The following is a 21195-nucleotide window of genomic DNA, read 5'->3' as shown; positions in this document are numbered from 1 at the left end:
TCCGCAGGAGGTGACCAGGTGGGCGATCAGGGGATGGCGCTGGTCCCCTTCACCCCACCACTGCTGGTCACCACTACCCCCCTTACCACCACCTTATCCCTGTCCTTTTCCTCTGCCCGCTGGCATGTGCCTTGGCTGGCCTGGCAACACCTGCTCTGCGGCCCTGCCCCCCACTGACCGGTTGTTCTGCGGATTGGTTGATTTGCATACTACACCTTGACTATATAGTACTAGAGACCCAATGCACGAAAATCGTGCAAGAGTAGGCCTGCTTTCCCCTGGCTGCCAGCCACAGCTTGCCTCTGGCATCCAGAACCTCGACTTCCCTCTGGCACCCAGAACTTGGGCTTCCCTCGCAGCCCTGGCTTCATCTGTAAGGTTGTCTGGTTTACTTAGCATATTATACTTTTGTTATTATAAATTGCTTTATTTAGAGGGAGATTTATTCACCAAAATGAGCTCTGGAAGGAATGTTTTTCAAGGTGTGGTCCTACATTTTAACAGGCAACCCAGATGAGTGTCATTCATTGTGTTATTTGAGAGGATCTCTTTTGAAGTGTGACACTTCAGTAAAGAGACTCATTAAAATTATGCCTCTGGCATGACCACATTCAGTATTTGATTTTTATTATTAAAAATTGAGCACCCAATATCTCTTTATCAATTTATAGAGGCTCATAATGTTTTCACATCTTGAAAGTCCCCATACACTCAGAGCATTGAATGACTTCAATAAATATATTTAAAGGATCATGCAGGAAAGCTAACTTAGGTGATAGGAATGTGTAGTAGATGGATAATATCGTAGATTAGGACAAAAGATGGCACATTAGCCTTACATGGTGGTGGCTGAAGGCAGAAAAACAAACACTGCAGCCAAGAAAGAGTACTAAGTTTATCTTCTGTTCTAATTGTTTGGCTATTGCTGAACTTAGCAAGCTCCCTTACACTGTTCCTTTTCCTCGATACTTTCTCCCAATTATTAGAATCACCCATTCAACGAAGTTGCCCAAACTGGAAAACCCGGGCTAATACCATTTGCTTCGTTTGTTTTCATCCCTGTGTAATCAGCTACATAATTCCATCAGGTTGCCTCATAAGTATGTCTCTGATCCACTGCCTCTGTCTAATCCCAGTTCCCAGCATCAGTCTCTCTTTTTCTTGGGCCCAAAAACACTGCAGCTGTCTAAATTGATCCTTTCCACAGCCACCAGAATGGTTCACTTAAAATGAAAGCAAGACCAGGATGCTCCCATGCTTGACATTCTTTCTTTTCCTCCTATGGAATAAAATGTAAGCTTCCTGCTATAGTATATAAGACCCTCAGTGGTCTATCCTCTGCCTACTTCTCAGGCCACTGCAGACAGACCCAGGCCTGACTTCCACAGTGCCGGCCGGGACCTTAGCCTGGTGTTTGGTCAGTTTTGGATATGACGGACCCTGGTACGTGTGCATACGTGCGTGCGTGCGCGCTCTCTCTCTCTCTCTCTCTCTCTCTCTCTCTCTCTCTCTCTCTCTTTATACATATATATATATATATATATATATATATGTGTGTGTGTGTGTGTCATAGATGTTTATTTTATATTGTTTTTTCATAAGTCACATAATATCGAATTGTCTTTCTATTTTTAGTAATACCAAGTTTGATGACTTAGTTAAGGTGGAGATCTTTCCATTTTAAGATACATTTTTCCCTTTGCATTGCTAAGTAATCTGTAGGGTGATACTTTGATATCAGGTGAATTTTGTTTCTGAAAAACCTTTCACCTAATGGCTTTAGAATACATTGATGATTTTTGCCTGAATTGGATTTTACATTGGGGGTTACAAAACAATGACTTTCTAATTCAGTCATTCTTTCACATTTATTACTAGCTTTCTGTGAAAAAGAGTTTTTCTTTTTTCACCTCAACTGATTCCCTTCCACCGCCTTTCCTTGTCTCTTCCCTCCACTCAGGTATCACTCTGCGTTCATTAATTTTTATTCAATATGTTATATTCAATTGGCCTTTCCTTTCTTCCTTCATAAGACTCACTTATGTAGGCAATGCCCTAATTTCACATAATCCCTTTAAAACTAGAGATTGTCCTTTTCATAAGAATTAGTTGTAAGAAAAAAATAGAAAATCTGCAAATGTTTCCTAATTCAGAATCTTTAATGAGTAAATAAAGTGATTCCCCTTATCCTCCCAAATACAGAAATAACTTATAGGAACCTAGAAATGTTTTTCTACAAGTTCCTATCTCCAGAAGTATTTCTGGCTTTCTAATATGGCACTTAGGATTTCTTTTTGCTAAAAACAACATGAAGGTAAGAAAAATAAATTGAAATTGTTGAGTACTATTGTTGGAGTCAATATTTAATTTATCTGACATCAAGCAATGGATGTTCAGTATAAATACATTTTCTATATATTGGCAGCTTACCACTTAAAGTGTCAAAATGTGTTTATTTTAGCCATTTTATTTGATGAAATTAATAAAAGTTGTATGAAATAAAATACTATATATTAAGCATTTGGTAAAAACAACTTTTTACCAAATGCTTAATATATAGTATTTTATTTCATACAATGTTTCCTATCCTTTAGATATTTCTTCTCTCCTAAATATGCAAATGCTTTTATACAGAAATAACCATACACTTAATGTGTATGGATATAACTGCAGCAAGCCAATGATTCTTTTCAAACCAAGGCCCTAATTAATTTTCTCAGATATTTTCATGATAGTATTTTTTTGTCCCATGGAACTCACCAGACTGTCAAAGAAGTCCACAGGACAAAAAAGCTTGTTGCTCCTTATTGCTTAGAGGAACAACTATATAGACTGTGGGTGGGGGTGTGTGTGTAAATATACTTTATTTGACATTACTTCCCATTGTAAATATTTCACTCTAGCCAAGTCAGTTTCCACACAATCTTATGACTATACCATGTCCCTTAACCTTTATTCATGCTGTTGTTTGCCTTCTGTTCAGGGACCATGAGGAAGTTATTTATCTTTCTGTATCTTCTTAGTAGCTTGTTCCTGATGGTCTTAGTGAATGGTGTAATTGGAAATGTCTCCTTTGCATTAGAAGGACTGAGACAGATATGCAAGGAAGTCTGGGAAATGTAATTGCTAGTTTTCACCAAACTGGACAAGAATTAGAACGGATGAACTTTTTGTCACTGGTCCTACCTTATGTCTCTGCTCTTTTTTATTATTATTTTTCTATTCACCAGATTTCCTAAATTGGATTTTTTTTAAAAACTTGTTAAACCACAGATATCTTTGTAAACAATTAGTCTTATTTACAATGTGAGGGAACTTTGACTAGGTGATCTTTGTTTCCTTTCAGCTATAAGCGTGTGTTTATATCCACTTATTTATTCCTTCATTAAAAATATTTATTCAATGCCTGCTATTTGATAGGTATGTTCAGCAATATAAAATTATTCATTCTCTAATAATAGAATATCACATGTTTATCCAAGTTATGTACTACTTCATTTGTAATGTCATACCTGACACTGTAGCTTATATTATGTTGTCCACAAATTCTTTCAGCACTTACTACAAAATGTAGACACAGGTTAACTGGTATTTTGCTTAGTGTTTTGCTTAATTTAATTGCAATCACCTTGAAGAGTGATACTTTCATAATCATTTAATATAGTGACAGCCACATAGTAATAATAAATATAATTATACTAACATTTATAAACACAAACTTTGAGACATAATTTTAAATGGTTTATTTTACATGTATCCATTTCTTCGTTACAAAGTGTTTATGAGATGGGACCTCTTTTCATCCCCATTTTTTACAGATAAGGTAAAGCTCACAAAGGTTAAGTAAATTTCCTCAGGGTTATACTACTGGTACATAAAGCAGTCACCATTTCAGAAACCCATGCACTTATCCATTTTGCTTTAATGTATAGTTACTATATACTTGTTGAATGAATGGGATGTTTTTTAATTTATACTGGTTGCAGCTTGGATATTTATTTGTACTTTGGATTAAAGTCTAAGGATAGGTCATTTTGGGGAAGAATACTTTTTAAACAAGGACAAATAACTTTCTTTGCAAACTAAGTAAGTATTGAGTGACTCACAAATAGAAAATATTCAAATTGTGTACTTGGGGATTTTGAATATTGTATCTGTTTTTGAAAGAAAGTTTGTGACAAGCTGAAACCGGTTTGGCTCAGTGGATAGAGTGTCGGCCTGCGGACTGAAGGGTCCCAGATTCTGGTCAAGGGCATGATACCTTGCTTGTGGGCACATCCCCAGTAGGGGGTGTGCAAGAGGCGACTGATCGATGACTCTCTCATCGATGTTTCTTTCTATCACTCTCTCTTCCTCTCTGTAAAAAATCAATAAAATATATATTTAAAAAAGAAAGAAAGAAAGTTTGTGACATGTATAATACTTATATAGGGAGAAGCAAAAGTAGGTTTACAGTTTTTAGTATGGAAAAAGACATTTTATGATTATTACAGTCACTTTATTAACTGTATTTTGTGTACTCAGAACTATAAACCTACTTTTACCCTTCCCTTTAGATGTGCTGCAGTCTTTTTCACAGCTAAGGTTCAGGAATCTAGAGAAGGGGCTGTGATGTAAATTAATAAAGAGACTAAACAAAGAATTAAATTTGGGAGGCATGGGGGAACCAGGGGGGGCTCCACTTTCTAGTGAAGTGGGCTCTCCGAATCTCCAATCTCCAGACCCATGACTTTTTATTAACACATTTTCCCTTTAGCAAAGCAGATATACATATCAGAGGTAGGGTTCAGTAAACAGGAAAAGATGATCAGGTTAGGGGAAATGCCTACAGCTATTTAGATAATATGCAGATTACCAGCCCTGCTAAAGCCCCAACGTCCATCAGCTGTCTGATGAACTTCTTACGTAATTATGAACTGTTGAAATTTGCTTCCAGCAAGATGAATTTTGATTTAAGTGTCTTGATTATTATTTCTTATTCATTTTCAGCTGAGTGGTGATTTTATGCAATGGCTTCAAGCCACAGTTCTTCACCAGTGCCTCAAGGAAGCAGCAGTGATGTTTTCATTAAAAAAGAGGTAGATCCGACAAAACACATTCGACCTGTGCAGTCACTGCCAGATGTGTGTCCCAAGGAACCCACAGGTAATGCTTTTTTGTTGTTGTTGTTGAGGATTTATATTAACTGTAAAGGAGTAGACGGATTTCGTATAGTTATCTAAAAGAGTAAATTTTATATTAAAACTAAAGAGATATAAATAATTTGGATATAAGTAGATTAGGAGATTAGAATATAGTTCTTTTCATCCATTTCTATAAAAGAAGTATTTAGATAAACTATTAAAATATTTTGAAATGTACAGTTCGAAAAGTTCTTTAGTTAAAACATATTACAGTCAATCCTCATTATTTGTGATTTCCATATTTGCAAATTTGCCTACACCTTAAAAATTATTTGTAACCCCGAATTCTATATTTGTGCCACTTTTGTGGTCATTTGCAAACATGCAGAGAGGAGTGAAAAATTTAAATTACCCAATGTATATGTTCTACCTGAGGTTGAACAAGGCAACACTCTGCCTTATTGTTTCAGCTACAAGTGTTCTTTTTGTGGTCTATTTAGTGCTACCTTTTTTTTTTTTTTGTATTTTTGTGTATCTTGTTGGTGATTTTGTTTTTTAAAATATTCTCAAACATAGTGCTGAAGTGTTTTCTAGTATTCCTAAGTATACAAAGCTGTAATGTGCCTTATGAGGAAAATATGCATGTCATACAAGCTTCATTCAGGTATAAGTTAAAGTTCCATGTTAATGAACAGATAATATATGTTATATATTAAATATGTAGTAAGTGTATATAACTATATTAAATATATAGCAAACAATGTGTTTTTAAATAGACACATGCATGTGATTCTGTATTGATCAATTGATGAAAATGTTCTGACCATAAAAACTTGCAGGAATCTAACTGCAGGGTCAGTGTTTCAGTATTTGCTAATTAAGTGTTTAGTGACTTTCTAGAATAGTGTGGATAACAGAAATCAACTGTATTTTTCTTTCCTCTATGGTTAATGCCACAGCAGTATTTATCTAATTACTAGAGGCCCGGAGGACAAAATTCGTGCATGGCGGGGCCAGGGGAGAGGGGGCGTAATTCCTCAGCCCAACCTGCATCCTCTCCAATCTGGGACCCCTCGAGGGATGTCCAACTGCTCTCCTACAATCCAGGACTGCTGGGTCCCAACTGCTTACCTGCCTCCCTTCCTGATTGCCCCAAACCGCTTCTGCTTGCCAGCCTGATCACTCCCCTACCAGCCTGATTGATGCCTAATGGCTCCCCTGCCAGCTTGTTTGCCCCTAACTGCTCTCCACTGCAGGCCTAGTCATCCCTAACTGCTCTTCCCTGCAGGCCTGGGTCCCTCTCAATTGCCCTTCCCTGCAGGCCTTGTCACCCCCAACTTGCCTCCTCTGCCAGCTTGGTCACCCCTAACTGCCCTCCCCTGCAGACTTGTTTGCCCACAACTGCCATTCTTTGCAGGCCTGGTCCTTCCCAACTGCCCTCCCCTGCTGGCCTTCTTGTGGAGGTCATCTTGTGTCCAATGGAGGCAGCCATCTTGTGTGTTGGAGTGATGGTCAATCTGCGTATTACTCTTTTATTAGATAGGATAGAAACCTTGTGCATGGGTGGGGGCCAGCTGGTTTGCCCTGAAGGGTGTCCCGGATCAGGGTGGGGGTTCCCTTGGGGCATGTGGTGGCCTGGGCGAGGTGCCTGTGGTGGTCTGCAGGCTGGCCACGCCTTCTGGCGACCCAAGCAGAGGCCCTGGTATTTGGAATTTATTTACCTTCTACAATTGAAACTTTGTTGCCTGGAGTGGAGCCAAGCCTTCTGCTCCCTCCATGGCCAGCAGCCATTTCTGTTGGAATTTATGCATCTTTTATAATTAAAACTTTGTAGCCTGAAGTTGAGGCCTGGGCCAGCCAGGATGTATGGAAAGCTTTGCTTCCTCCATTGCCAAGGGCAACTCTGGCCTCTTGCTCTTTCCAGCTTCCTGGCCGCCACCATTTCTGTTTTGATTTGTTTACCTTCTATAATTGAAACTTTGTAACCTTGAGTGGAGGCCTAGGCTGGCAGGGCTTCTTTCATTGCCTGGGAAACCCATGCCTCCTCCTGCTCTCTGTGACTGTAGCCATCTTGGTTGGGTTTATTTGCATACTTGCTCTGATTGGCTGGTGGGCATGGCTGGTGGGCGTGCCTGGTGGGTGTAGTGGAGTGATGGTTAACTTGCATATTACTCTTTTATTAGATAGGATAAGAAAAAAAAAAAATGGAACTAGTACTGTCTGCCATAGTACAATAAAAAAAAAAAGAGCTCTACTTATGGGGAAAAATGGAATATTAAGGGATAGAAGATATTCAATTGAAGGTGGAAAAGTTTCTATGTTGAAAAAAGATAAATTGTACAGCAAGGAAAGGAATTAATGTAAGATTTTCTTTACCATTTACCCTACCCTGTGACTACAGCTCTCAAATTTTGCATGTTTGATCTTTATAGTTTTTTTCTTCCTTCAGCAATTGATGCTGAAAGCTCAAGTTTATTTAATCTGATTGATTTTTATTAAAACATTTGCCGTAGAAGAGAGTGTAGTTGCTTTGTATAATGTAGAATCTAAGCATTTTTATTTTTCTAGGGTATACCTTCAAACATAGAACTTATTTTATAGAGTTCTCTTGTTTATTTTTTTGCAGGTGATTCACACAGTTTATGTGTTGCTCCATCTCTAGTTACAGATCAACACAAATGGACTATATATCATTCCAAAGTAAATCTCCCAGCAGCATTAAATGATCCTAGATTAGCAAAAAGAGAATCTGACTTCTTCACAAAATCATGGGGATTGGACTTTGTGGACACTGAAGTCATACCTTCATTCTACCTCCCACAGATCAGCAAGGAACATTTTACAGTATATCAACAGGAAATCTCTCAGGTAACATCTAATCTTGAAGTTAGTTATAGTCAGGTGAAAAGTAATTTATAATGGATTTTTACCAGTAATCTTTGAGGAATCTGTTTATTTTTTGTTCATATATCGATACATTCTGTACTGGGTTGTATTTAATTCTTTGCTTAGATTTATGTAAATATATTTTTCTTACTCTGGTGATTTTTCAGAATGAAATAATCCTGTTAATGCTAAGATTCAGCATGAAACCTCCCCTACTTACCAAGGAAAAAATGGTTTTATTAGACCTGTAAAGCCCAGACTATTTGTGAGGTTTAAGAAATGGACTATTAGGGATTCTCATTCATTGTGGATAGGGATGCAGAATGCACAGCCTCTTTGGCAGACAGTTCCATACTGTCAGAACTACTATCAGAATTCTGAACACTCTTGGCCCAGTGTTTTTTTATTACCACACTCCACTTTCCCATGTATCCTATTTATGGTACTTCTGAAAAGATAACAGTGTCATTAGTGGTTATCTAATCTGAAATTAGAATGGAATTATTTTTCTTTACTCAGAGAGAAGGTGTCAATAATTATCTATTTTAGGTATATCAGTTTTCAAATTTTCTTCCTTGCTTTTAAAAATTATTTTCTTAATTGATTTCTGTCATATAAGTAAGGATTTTTCATTTGCTTTCCCACTTATTCCAGATTTATGGAGATTTTACTAATTATGTGAAATGGGATGAATATAAGTAAATAGGTATTCATACATCTCAGTGATGTTTAGTTTATTAAGCATACTTACTATATGTATTTAAGTTCAAATGCTAGTGATTTAAAAATCATAGAACTAATTTTTTATCTTCTGTTGAGATTTTAATGCTTTGAATATTTGTATTGCCACACAGCATCGATTATATTATTTATTTAATTTTCCTTTTATTAGAGAGAGAAGATTCACGAAAGATGCAAGAACATTTGTCCTCCTAAAGATACCTTTGACAGGACTCTCTTACATAGTCATGGTATGAATATATGCTATTTGTAGATAATACATAGATGAATATGTGAAATTTGTAGAAGAGAATAATATTAATGAACAAAATCTTAACTTGGGGACCTTGTTGGCTGTCATAATTTTTCTTTCCAGTAAAATTTTTATAGCTTACTGTTAAAATCTTTTCTAAAAGCTTTTAAGTGAAAATTCTTGGGTCTGATGATAGTGTTGTCATCAATTCAACAAATACTTATGTAATATCTATGTGCTTGATACTTTGCTTATTGCTTAAAAAATAGGTGAATTAGAAATGGTCCCTGTCATCAAGAAGCTGATGGTTTCCTGGGTAAAGTTAAATAAATAAACCAAAAAATTGCAGCACTATATATCAAGTAATAAGTTCATCATGGCAAGATAGTATATAGCTTCAAATTTAGCTTAGAAAATTTTCTAGAGTTGATGATGATTGCCTGTGTTTTAAACTAGCTATTGAGAAATATTTATGTGTAAAAGGCATTCCAGAAAAAAGGAATAGTTTGGATAAAACCATAGAGTCAAGAAATAAATTAGCATGTCCAAGGGACTGCACGAATTCAGTATGTTGGCTCTACTGGGAACAAGAAAAGAAGCTGAAAAAATAGGTGGGAGTCAGATCTAGAGCTTGTATGCCATGCTAAGAATATTTCTTAAAGCAGTATAGAGCTACAAAACCTTTTAACCAGATAAAATCAGATTTATGTTATACATTTCACTGTGTAAACAGTTGTGGATAATAAATTTTGGATGAGTACTGGAGTCAAGGAGACAGTTGGAACTATTGCAATAATAAAAGTGAGAAATCATGTGGCCCCAATTCACAGTTATAATGAAATGAAGAGGATATTAGGCCTTTGAGCGATTGAGGCATAGTAGGTTTCGGTGGTCAGTTAGTTGTTGATAATGGAACAAGTTGACTCAAGGATGACTCCCTAGTTTCTTGGTTGGGCAGCTGGCTAGGTGAGGTGCAATTCAGTGATATAGCCAATATAAGAGGAGAAATTCTGGAGGAGATAGAGGCTGGTTTAGTTGCAGTTTTGCAAACATGTTTGGTAAGTAACTGGGAGCTCAAGAAAGAGATCCGGGCTGGAGATGTAGGTATAGTAGACATTATCATAGACAATATGCTAAACAGTATCATGGTAGTTGAATCCAAGGGCATGGATGGGATAACCCAGGCAGGATGTGAATAGTGGGAAGAAAATAACTGATAATATTATAGAACACTAGGAAGCTGTCACATTTAAGGGGCAGATAGAAAATTAGGCACTTGTGAAAGAGACTATGCAGAAGTAGATAAGAGAGTGAACCAAGAGAGAGTTCCACCTTTGATAATTTCAAAGAAGTGAGAATAATTAGTCTACATTGTCACAGAATTTCAGTTTGCATACTGAGAAGTCTTCATGGATTAAGCAATTTAGGAGATCTTAGGGAGAGCATTTAAACTGGAGCTGTGGTTACAGAAACCTCAACACTATATATTAAAGTGTGAGTATAAGAGAAAGAAATGGAGAGTGTGTATTTAACTTGAAGATTTGAGATATAGGATATTGACTACAGAGAGAATAGAGTGGAAGAATGTTTTTGCTTGGCCAGGACTAGATGAGGCAAGAGAGGCATTTGCATAACCCTGAAAGTGAGTGATTTTTAAAATTTTGCACCAAGGTTTCCTTGCCTCAATCTAGTCCAGGCCCTATGTTTTATCTTTTTCTCTCCTTTCCCTTCCTCCTATTTTTCCTTCCCTTCTCCTCCCTCCCCCACCCCTCTCTTTTTTAAATGAAACATGTTTATATGCAGAGAGGAAAATGCTTTTAGGAGGAGAAAGAGGTTGAAGATACAGAGAGAGGCAGGGTAAATGAAGTAAGGTCACAGAAGAGGCATGAGGGAATGGGTTACTTTTGGAAAGGAGGGTATCTTACCTGAGGTCTTACTGGTGAGATGAAGGTAAAGTATTGTAGGTTCAATTACAGGTAATTTTTATTTCATTTTATCAATTTTAGAGAGAGCAGAAAGGAGAGAGATAGAGAGATATAAACATCCATGAGAGAGACATATCAATTGGCTGCCTCCTACATGCCTCCCACTGGGGATGAAGCCTGCCACCTGCAATACGGGCATGTGCTCTGACTGGGAATCCAACCAGGGACCTCTTGGTTCATAGGTCAACGCTCAACTACTGAGTCACATCAGATGGGCACAGATAAATTTGTATATGATACAAACTAAAATGTATAAGAAGAAAATTAATATATTTAAAAATATCTTTGATCAGAAGAAATTCTGGAAGGAATGGTGGATATTTTGAAGAATTAAAAAACAGTATTCCTATTTTAGAATTCAATTTATTCTTAAAACTACATAGCATGCCAAACCATGGTAAGATTAACTTTCTGTGTAGCTAATCATTACAAACTAATTCATTATAGACTAATCATTCTTACTTAAAATTTATTAAGTTGTTTTATTGCTAGTAAACAACTGATTACAATTATTTGCACAGATGCCATATTGAGTGCTTTGTATACTATTAAGGATGCAGGAGGTGCTTTATAGATACTTGTTGAACAAAGAAACTTATGTGGTTATTTGGCTGTGATCTAGTATAGTATTGAATCTTGTCAAAGTATATTTTATGGAAGTAAAATGAAAACAAGTTAAAAAAATCAAGTTCTCCTTTCCCCCTTTTTTAAATAGATAAATCCAGGACAGATCTGGAGCAAGTACCTAAGGTAACAAAGCTTAAAAAATGAGAATACTGTTTTTAATATTTGATCTTTAATTTTGCCTTTAAGAAGCTTTCATTTAGCTATTTTCTGACACTTCACTTTGCCTCTTCTGTAACTTTGTTACATTCTTCTCTCTTTTTCATCATCAATCCCTTCATCATCAAAACTTATTAATATGTTTAAGTCTCTCCATTCTCAAAGAAGAATTTTGTTGATCTTACTCTCCCTCCAAATCATTAAAATACATTTCCTTTAGAAGAAAACAATTGTAGAATTGTGTAATAGATGAGGTTTTTTGTTGTTTTTTTTCCTGGGAAAAGAATCCATTGCATTCATCAGATTCTCAAAGGAGTCTGTGGTAATTGCTCTTTAGGGTGAGAAGAGATAGACAGAAACATAAAGGAGAGGGCAGTCATTTTTAAAATTTTTTGTTTCCTATAAAATAAAATTCAAACCCTGTACTTTAAGGTCCTTAATTATTCATTTCCCTTCGTAGTTACACTCTTAACTTTTGCCTCCTAATCTTTACACATCTTTTACTTCAGTCAGACTCTTTTGTTGACTCCATTCTTAAACTGTTCCTGAACCCTGATGGAAACAGAGACTTTCCATCATCTCCCTATATTTAATTCTTTACATTCTTTTGCTTAACTGGCAACTTTACATGAATACATTTCTCCCCAACTGAAGATAATGTGCCCCTTTGCTGAATTTGCATAGCATTTTATCTAGATCCCAGCCTTCCCTTTCAAGATTTTTGTTATTCTTTCTCTTATAAGATACTTATGTATATATTTTATCATATGCCTTGGTCTAAAGATCGTTGAGATTAGTACCTCTGTAATAATTTATTTTTGTTTTCTCTTACTGCCTAGTATAAGAGTTAGACAACCAGTAAATACTTATTGAATGAATCAATGCTTTCAATAATACTAAAGCAGTGACTAGAAAATATACTCATGTCCCTAGAGTTTCCCTATCACATTCATAACGATTTTTGCATAAAGATAAAATGAATCAGTAAATAGAATAAAATAGAGAAATTAATGAAGTAATTAACTGATTAAAGCATGTTTTTTGCCTTATGGGGATACAAAGAAAAATAATTATGAATTCAATCTTAGAGGAACATATTCCAGGAGGATATGTTTATATATAGCATATATGTTATATATAGGATATATATATATATATATATATTATATATATATATATATATATATATATATATATATATATATATATATATAAATATTGATATATATATAATTTTTGGTGAAGTAGAGATAAATAAGTGTACATGTTATATTTGTGTTCAGAGATGGGGTGATTAATCTCTGTGTCATTCACAGGGACATGTTTGTCCCTTTGATTGGATTGAATTCTCTAGGAAGATAGGCAAGAGCATTCTAGGCCAACAATACATGTATACTTAAGCATAAGAGGATATGGAAGATAGTTGAATACTGCTCAAATTTAACTTGTAAATAGTGGCAAGGTAAAAAGAGGTAAGTGGGTCCAAAAGTTGAAGGACTCAATGTCATTCTAAAAAGCTTGGTCTGTGGGTCATGGAACTCTATTAAGAGATTTAAACAGAGAAGTTAATTCAGTTATACTTGCATTTTAAAGGGATATCTAACAGCAGTATAGTGGATAAATTATCGAAGGACATCATTAAGTGTCCATTTACTGTAATCCAGAGATAATGAAGAGCTGCATTGGTGAAATGCTGTGGAGATAGAGGAATGTAAGGATTCAAGCAATATTTAGGAAATATAATGAATACTACTTAGTACTCAGATGGATGTGATATATAAGAGAAAAGGAGTTGGCTTTTCATAAAATTGAATTGGTTATGATTTTAAATTTTAGTGTATGTCTAATCTAAAAAACAATTTTGAAAGAAATTTTAGGAGAAAGTAGAAATATAAGTATAGAGAAATTGATATCTGGCATTTAAAACACACATACACTACCTCCCTTTGGTATGTGCCCAGTGGGAGTACATTAGTGCATTTGATCAAATTGTAATGAAATGATCATCTCCATTTGCCAGGGCTGACCAACAGCTCCTGAACGATGGTTGAACAGATTACTCAGACAGTTTGACAGTGAAAGAGAGGGATAAGGGGCCCTTGGTTTTAGTGGCCAGGGCAGCCTCTATTGCCTGCCTCATTAGGCCTTTATTGGAATTTTTATTTTTAGATGCAATCAGTAGGATGAGTAATCTCTAAGCAAAGGTATCCAGGGATTAAGCATAAGGATTCCAGTAAATATCCCAAGGATCTGCATATGTACAGACTTGCTTGGAAAGGTCAAGGAATATTTAGGGGCGCCATCTTTGACACTTCCCTAAATCTCCCCTAAGTCGAATTCTGATAAACAGGGCAGGCGGCCTTCTACACATCCATTGGTTAAGGCAAAAAAATTTTTTTTCTATTTTTCATGAGCATGTTTACCTAGGTGAGATTTTACTTGTACATTTTTCTATAGATTTTATGTAAATAACATGTTATCACTTGCTTTTGCTGCTTATGCTTGAGATCCAAATTAATTATTTAATGCTCTATGATTTTAGAAGAGATAATGAATGTAAAGAAAATGTTTTTCTAATCGAGAGAAATGAATTTTTTTAATAGATTTTTATGAAACCAGATTTTGCCTTGGACGATTCTTTAACTTTTAATTCAGTTTTACCATGGTCTCATTTTAATACTGCTGGTGGAAAAGGAAATCGTGATGCAGCTTCCTCAAAGTTGCTACAAGAAAAGGTATTTTCTTTTTTACTTTATCCTCATAGAAAATTTTATTCTAGTTAAGCGGTGCTACTTGGCATGGGTTCAGATTTAGTTACTTAGTAAGCATTCTTTTAATTTCATTTTGTTGTTATTAATAATTATAAGCCTTTGAATATTTACTGGAAAAGTAATAGTATTTTGATTCAATGGAATATAAGTTGTTCTGGTGGGGGGAAAAAGCTTATTGTTTGAGTGTTTATTATTTGAAACAGCAGTTGATAAAATTTCAGTCAAAAGGATATATAGATAACATACGTGATTATAATTGCTTTACACGTATCCTGAGCAACATATTGCCAATTTTATATTCTGTATGATTTAAAACACAAAAAAAACAGATTTTCCTGAGGTACTATTTGTCCTCATTTACACATTGGGGTTATTATTATTATTTCAAATATGTTTTTATTGATTTCAGAGAGAGAGGAAGGGAGAGAGAGAGAGAGAGAGAGAGAGATAGAAACATCGATGAGAGAGAAACATCAATCGGCTGCCAACTTTACACCCCCTACTGGGGATGGAGCCGCAATCCTGGCATGTGCCCAGACCAGAAATCAAACCTGTGACCTCTTGGTTCATGTTCTACACTCATCCGCTGAGCCACCTTCCGGGGTTTAAGGATTATTATTTTAAAGCAAAACCATGATATTAATATTCCTAAATGTTTTTAGCTTTACAAAGCCTAGTCTTTTGCATATTATTACTCAGCAGTTTTTAATTTTTTTACAGTATTCTATATTTCAGAAGCCAACATCTTGAACATCATTTTAAATGTAGAACTTTAAAAATATCTTAACTCACATATCAAAAATGTAAAGACCTTTGATATCTGTGTTTGTTTGTTTTTACACTTAGTTTAGAGCTTTCCTAAAACTGACTGTGGTTCTAAACTGAAAAGAAAGCATTTTGTTATAGCCTAGTGACATCTCTTGGCAGTATGAAAGCTTCCCCAGGAAGGTGATTCAATAAATTAGGTTCAGCGCTCAGTAACTGAAGAAAGGACTAACTTGTGGAGGATAAGAGAAAAATGTAGGAAAAGAATCATGACTATTCCTTTTCTTATTGTTTGATTGGGATGATCACTTTATGATTGACATTAGCTGTTTTATCTTGCTAGCTTTAAAGAGAGGGTATGCTACAACCAGGGTCAAAGAAGTTTGCTGGCCTGCAATGAAATAAGGCATTTGCAGTAGAAATTATTGCAAACTGCTTCCTTCATTAGGCAAGTTTTTTTATTTTTGTTTTTTTTGTTTTTAAATAATGCAGTGGGCTTAGTGATATAGTTGATTTACTTTCTAGTGAAGTTCATTGTTTTTTCATGGACTTGCTAAATAGTTCACAGATTGGCAGCAGTATACAAACTACCTTTTGCATAACACTATCCTGAAGGAGTTGCCCATGCTCCATTTACTGTTCTAAAAATTGAGTCCATTTTAGCTTGCAATGTACCTTAGTACCTTTGTCTCCAATATTGCTTTTTAGGTAAATAAGTGAAACAGCTGTATTGAAGATGAAAAGAACAATAGTAGAAGGGTATAAATGCAAGAAACTTCAACTGTGGGAAAATTTATTATTTGTAACCTATTTTATCTATACTAGGTGTACCGGTTAATCGGATTTTTTCAATAGATGGACTTACACATATGTTTGATATGTATGCTATTTTGTTGGCTGCAAGACTTCATATGTCAAATTTGTTTTAGGTGTTAACATCACAGATATTTTTACACTTAAAAATGTCAAATTTTGTGCCCAAAAAAAGCATTTGCAGGAAGTTTTAATTCATTACTTTATTTTGAAGAAAAGTGCTGCTGAATACATTGGGAAGCTTTTGGTGAACATGCTCCATCTCAAGATACTTGTGTACGCTGCTTCAAATGCTTTAAAAGTGATGATTTCGATATGAAAGGCAAAGAATGTCCAGGTCAACCAAAAAAGTTTGAGGACCACCAATTACAAGCATTATTGGATGAAGATGAGTGTCAAACTCAAAAACAACTTTCAGAAAGATTAAATGTTGCTCAGCAAACAATTTCTGATTATTTACAAGCAATGGGAAAGATTTTAAAGGAAGGAAAATGGGTGCCACATCAATTGAACGAAAGACAAATGGGAAGCCAAAAAGTCATCAGTAAAATGTTGCTTCAGCGGCATGAAAGAGAGCCTTTTTTCATCGAATTGTGACTGGCGATGAAAAGTGGATTTATTTTGAGAATCCCAAATGCACAAAATCATGGGTTGATCCAGGTCAACCATCAACATTGACTGCAAGGCCAAAGTGCTTTGGAAAGAAGACAATGCTCTGTGTTTGGTGGGATCAGAAAGGTGTGGTATTATGAGCTTCTAAAACCAGGTGAAAATATTAATACTGATCGCTACCGACAACAAATAATCAATTTGAACCACACTTAGATCGTATGTGCCAGAAGACATGGCAAAGTAATTTTGCTTCATGATAATGCCCCATCACACACTTTAAAACCAGTTAAAGTCATGTTAAAAGATCTTGCCTGGGAAGTATTAACCCACCTGGTGTATTCACCAGAATTGCTGCTTCAGATTACCACTTATTTCAATTGATGGCACATGCACTTTCTGAGCAGCACTTCAAAAGGTATGAAGAAGTGGAAAATTGGGTCTCTGAATCATCTGACTCAAAACAAGAAGAGTTCTATTGAGATGATATCCACAAATTACCTGAAAGATGGGGAAATGTATAGCTAGCAATGATCATTACTTTAATAAAGCACTTTTGATGTTTCTTTTGAAATTATCGCGTTTTCTTTGATTACAAAAGACTAATTATTAACCGGTACACATGGTAATAAAAGCATAATATGCTAATTAGACCAGACATCCTTCCAGATGAAGCCAGGGCTGCGAGGAAAGCCGGGTCCCAGGAGCCAGAGTGAAGTAGTGCCAGCAGCTGGGAGAAGGAAGGCCTACTCTTGCATGAATCTTGTTCATTGTGCTTCTAGTATTATAATAAATTACTGAAGGAGCCTTATGAAAGATATTGTGATCCTGCATGGTATTAAAGATACAGCCTAGGTGACCAAATATTTCCTCCAGTCTTAAGAGTTTTAAGTGTTTAAAGTTCATTCACCCTTTAACACTATGAATTCTCCTGAGATGTTCAGAAATAATGCTTAAATTTTTGCTATAGGTTGAAGTACCTACAAGTGAGAAAGTGGGAGAGAAATCGAAAGACATATGCAGTTAGAAAGGAAGAAAAGCAACTCAAGTTTTAGGAGTCCATATTTGAAATTAGAAAACATTTTTAATTTTTTTTTTAGAGTAACATTAATTTCTATGTTAATCTAGGAATTCATCTTGGTGGTGTTATATGAATTAATTATTTAAGGTATTTGTTAACCTTTAAAAAAGAAAATACATTGGAAATAAACTGCATATTACAAATTGCTAATAATTTTTGAGATGTGAAATAAGAAGCTTTGAAAAAAAGATCCAAATAAATTTTAGTACTTTTTATAATTTGTGACTGGACCACCAATTGGTCTTTTATGAGTTCTTTAGCATTTCAAGGCAGCATGGTATATAGTATAAACAACTTTAGCTTTTGAGTCAGACAGACCTGGGTTCAAATTTTAGTTTTGCCACTTACTAACTACATGACTATCAAGCAACGTAATGCCTCTGAGCCTCAGTTTCCTCATCTGTAAAATGATAATAATACCTTTATTACAAGATTATTAAAATTAGAAAATTATATATGTAATATATCAGTGCCTGGTACATAGGAGGAGGAGGTCAATAAATATTAACTATAATCATCTTTTAGTCAGGTAAGTGATTTGTATGTTAATGATGAAAATGATGTCTGGGTTTTAAAGGAGCTCATTCTCAGATCTTAGAATTTGTGAAACTATAAAAATTATAATCTGAGATGACTGTGATGTACTTTTACTTTTTAGAAAGAGGTTAGTGTTTGGAGGGCAGTAAATCACCTTCTTCTACTCTGTTGTCTTATATCTTATTAATCTTTGGGCTAAATCTTTACCTCTCTTCCATTTTGTTATGTCTAATACCAAGGATCCCATAAGCAAACAGTTCACCCAAAGGGGATTAAAATACATGTAGAAATCTTGTATCATATTCAGGAAGTATTTGGATAGTCAAGGAAGGTATATTTATAATATTCCATAATTTTTTTCTTCTTCCCTCTCAAGCTGAGCCATTACCTGGATATTGTGGAAGTAAACATTGCTCACCAGATCTCTCTACGTTCAGAAGCATTTTTTCATGCAATGACCTCTCAACACGAATTGCAGGACTACCTCAAGAAAACTTCCCAGGCTGTAAAAATGCTTCGAGATAAAATTGCACAGATTGATAAAGTAATGTGTGAAGGATCACTACACATTTTAAGACTGGCTCTTAGCAGAAATAATTGTGTTAAAGTGTACAATAAACTGAAGTTAATGGCCACTGTACACCAGACTCAACCTACAGTACAGGTGTTGTTATCGGCTTCTGAATTTGTTGGAGCATTGGACTTAATATCAACAACACAAGAGGTTCTACAGCAGGAACTTCAGGGCATTCACAGCTTCCGGTACGTCAGTTAAGTAAACCATTAGAAATAATGTTAGAAAATTTTAAAGTATAAATTTTAGTGTGTAAGGTTAGTTGAAATATATGTTTAAAGTTACATGGTTATTTTTTCTTCCAGATTGATCTGTTTAGTAATGTTATCATTTTGATATTTTATTCTTAGCTTAAACTAACAAAACCCATAAGAATCAATATTTATAGGGACATTTGGATGAAGAAGTGAAATTACGTTTTCTAGTAGATGAAATAAATGAAAGGCCAATTACAACTTTGAAAATAACATTTTGGAAATACTGAAATAATTTTTTGTCAGGATAGTATCCAGGTAGCAGAAGAAATACCAATATATCTAAAATTAAGTTCCTTTTTAAAGTTTTTGACTAGATTTTTAATTTAATATTAAATTTTATTTCTGATTTTCATTTTTTTCACATTCCAAAAAATTCCACATGGTATTGGGAAAGACCCAGTTTTTTCTGTTTTTATTTTGAAAATATCTTTAAGTTTAGCATTTTAGTTATTTTATGTGAGAACATGGGAAATGTTTAATTTATAGATAGACCCATTGCAAGCCACAAAATTTAATTCAGTTCAGCAGGCTTGCAGTGTCCTTGTGGAAGTTTCTATTTGCTGGGAAACCGATCCAAACCTTACACTTCTTCATAACTACAAAGAAGTTTTATGGAAGATACTAGAGGCCTGGTTCATGAAAATTCATGCACTGAAGGCGGGGGTCCCTCAGCCTGGCCTGACCCCTCTCACAGTCCAAGAGCTCTCAGGGGCGGGAGGTGACCCAGTGATCAGAGGAACGTGATGCCTCATCACACCTCTGCTGTTGCCACTTCCGGCAGCGCAAACCTTGTCAGCCCTAGTTACCTGAGCCTCACGTGGCCCTGGGCGGCTGGACAGATGCTATCCGAGGCTTGCCTGCATCTTGGGCCAGCCCTGGGAGGCTGGGCAGCTGTCATCCGAGGCTTTCCTGAGCCTCGGGATGACCCTGGGTTGCTGGGGAGATGAGTGGATTGGGGGACTCCAGAAGCAGGCATGGAACCCCCGTGTGGCTGAGGGGACTGTGTGCTGCCATCTTGTGGCTGTGGGTGCTGCCATCTTTGAGAGCATGGCAGTCAATTAGCATATTCCCTCCTTATTGGCTGTGAGCACCGCCATCTTTGAGGGTGGAACAGTCAATTAGCATATTCCCTCCTTATTGGCTATGGGCTTCACCATCTTAGAGATGCATGAGGGTCAACTAGCATATTCCCTCTTTATTAGATAGGATGTGCTCTATAACTTAAAAGATACTTAATATATTCTGGAAAACGTAGCTTCAAAATAAGTTTATTATTGAATTATAAATTATTTTCCCACCATTTTTCTTTTCTTTATTAATTAAGATATTACATATGTGTTCTTATCCTCCCATTGCATGCCCCCCCTCCACTCGTGCCCTCACCTCCCCTAGTGTCTGCGTCCATTGGTTATGCTTATATGCATGCATACAAGTACTTTGGTTGATCTCTCCCTTTTCACCCCAGACTCCCCACTTCTCTCTGAGGTTTGATGGTCTGATTGATGCTCCTCTGTCTCGACCTGTTTCTGTTCATCAGTTTATGTTGTTTATTATATTCCACAAATAAGTGAGATCATGTGATATTTATCTTTCTCTCATTGACATTTCATTTAGCATAATGCTCTACAGATCCATCCATGCTGTTGCAAATGGTAGGAATACAATAGCGTAGTATTCCATTGTGTAAATCTACCATAGTTTTATAATCCACTCATTTGCTGATGGGCACTTAGGCTGTTTCCAAATCTTAGCTATTGTAAATTGTGCCGATATGAACATAGGGGTGCATATATCCTTTGATTGGTGTTTCTAGTTTTTTGGTATGTATTCCTAGAAGTGGGATCACTGGGTCAAATGGGAGTTCCCTTTTTAGGTTTTTGAGGAAACTCCATACTGTTCTCCACAGTGGCTGCACCAGTCTGCATTCCCATCAGCAGTGCATAAGGGTTTCTTTTTCTCTGCATCCTCACCAGCACTTACCATTTGTTGATAGTCCATTTATTGACAGGTGTGAGATGGTACCTCATTGTCATTTTGA

At 35.9% G+C, this 21195-nt stretch overlaps 1 protein-coding gene across 4 annotated transcripts in view; it reads left to right on the top strand.

Moving 5' to 3' along the window:
• VPS54 (VPS54 subunit of GARP complex) overlaps nt 1-21195 on the top strand; it is an 84126-nt gene that overhangs the window by 15310 nt on the left and 47621 nt on the right. For 2 of the 4 annotated variants that reach the window (XR_014796519.1, XM_084901061.1), the window contains exons 2-7: nt 4990-5145; nt 7750-7991; nt 8902-8980; nt 11683-11717; nt 14354-14485; nt 18703-19088. Coding sequence is in view for 3 of the 4 variants with exons in the window: in XM_084901061.1 (XP_084757187.1) it covers nt 5010-5145; nt 7750-7991; nt 8902-8980; nt 11683-11717; nt 14354-14485; nt 18703-19088 (1010 nt within the window). In the remaining variant the exon portion in view is untranslated. Of the gene's footprint in view, nt 1-4989; nt 5146-7749; nt 7992-8901; nt 8981-11682; nt 11718-14353; nt 14486-18702; nt 19089-21195 lie in introns of those variants that run through there. The other 2 variants (XM_084901062.1, XM_084901063.1) reach the window with 2 other exon arrangements.

The sequence above is a fragment of the Pipistrellus hanaki genome (genome assembly GCF_964339955.1).
Source record: "Pipistrellus hanaki genome assembly, chromosome: 12".
NCBI classification, from domain to species: Eukaryota; Metazoa; Chordata; class Mammalia; order Chiroptera; family Vespertilionidae; genus Pipistrellus; species Pipistrellus hanaki.
This window is presented reverse-complemented; position numbering and strand designations above follow the sequence as displayed.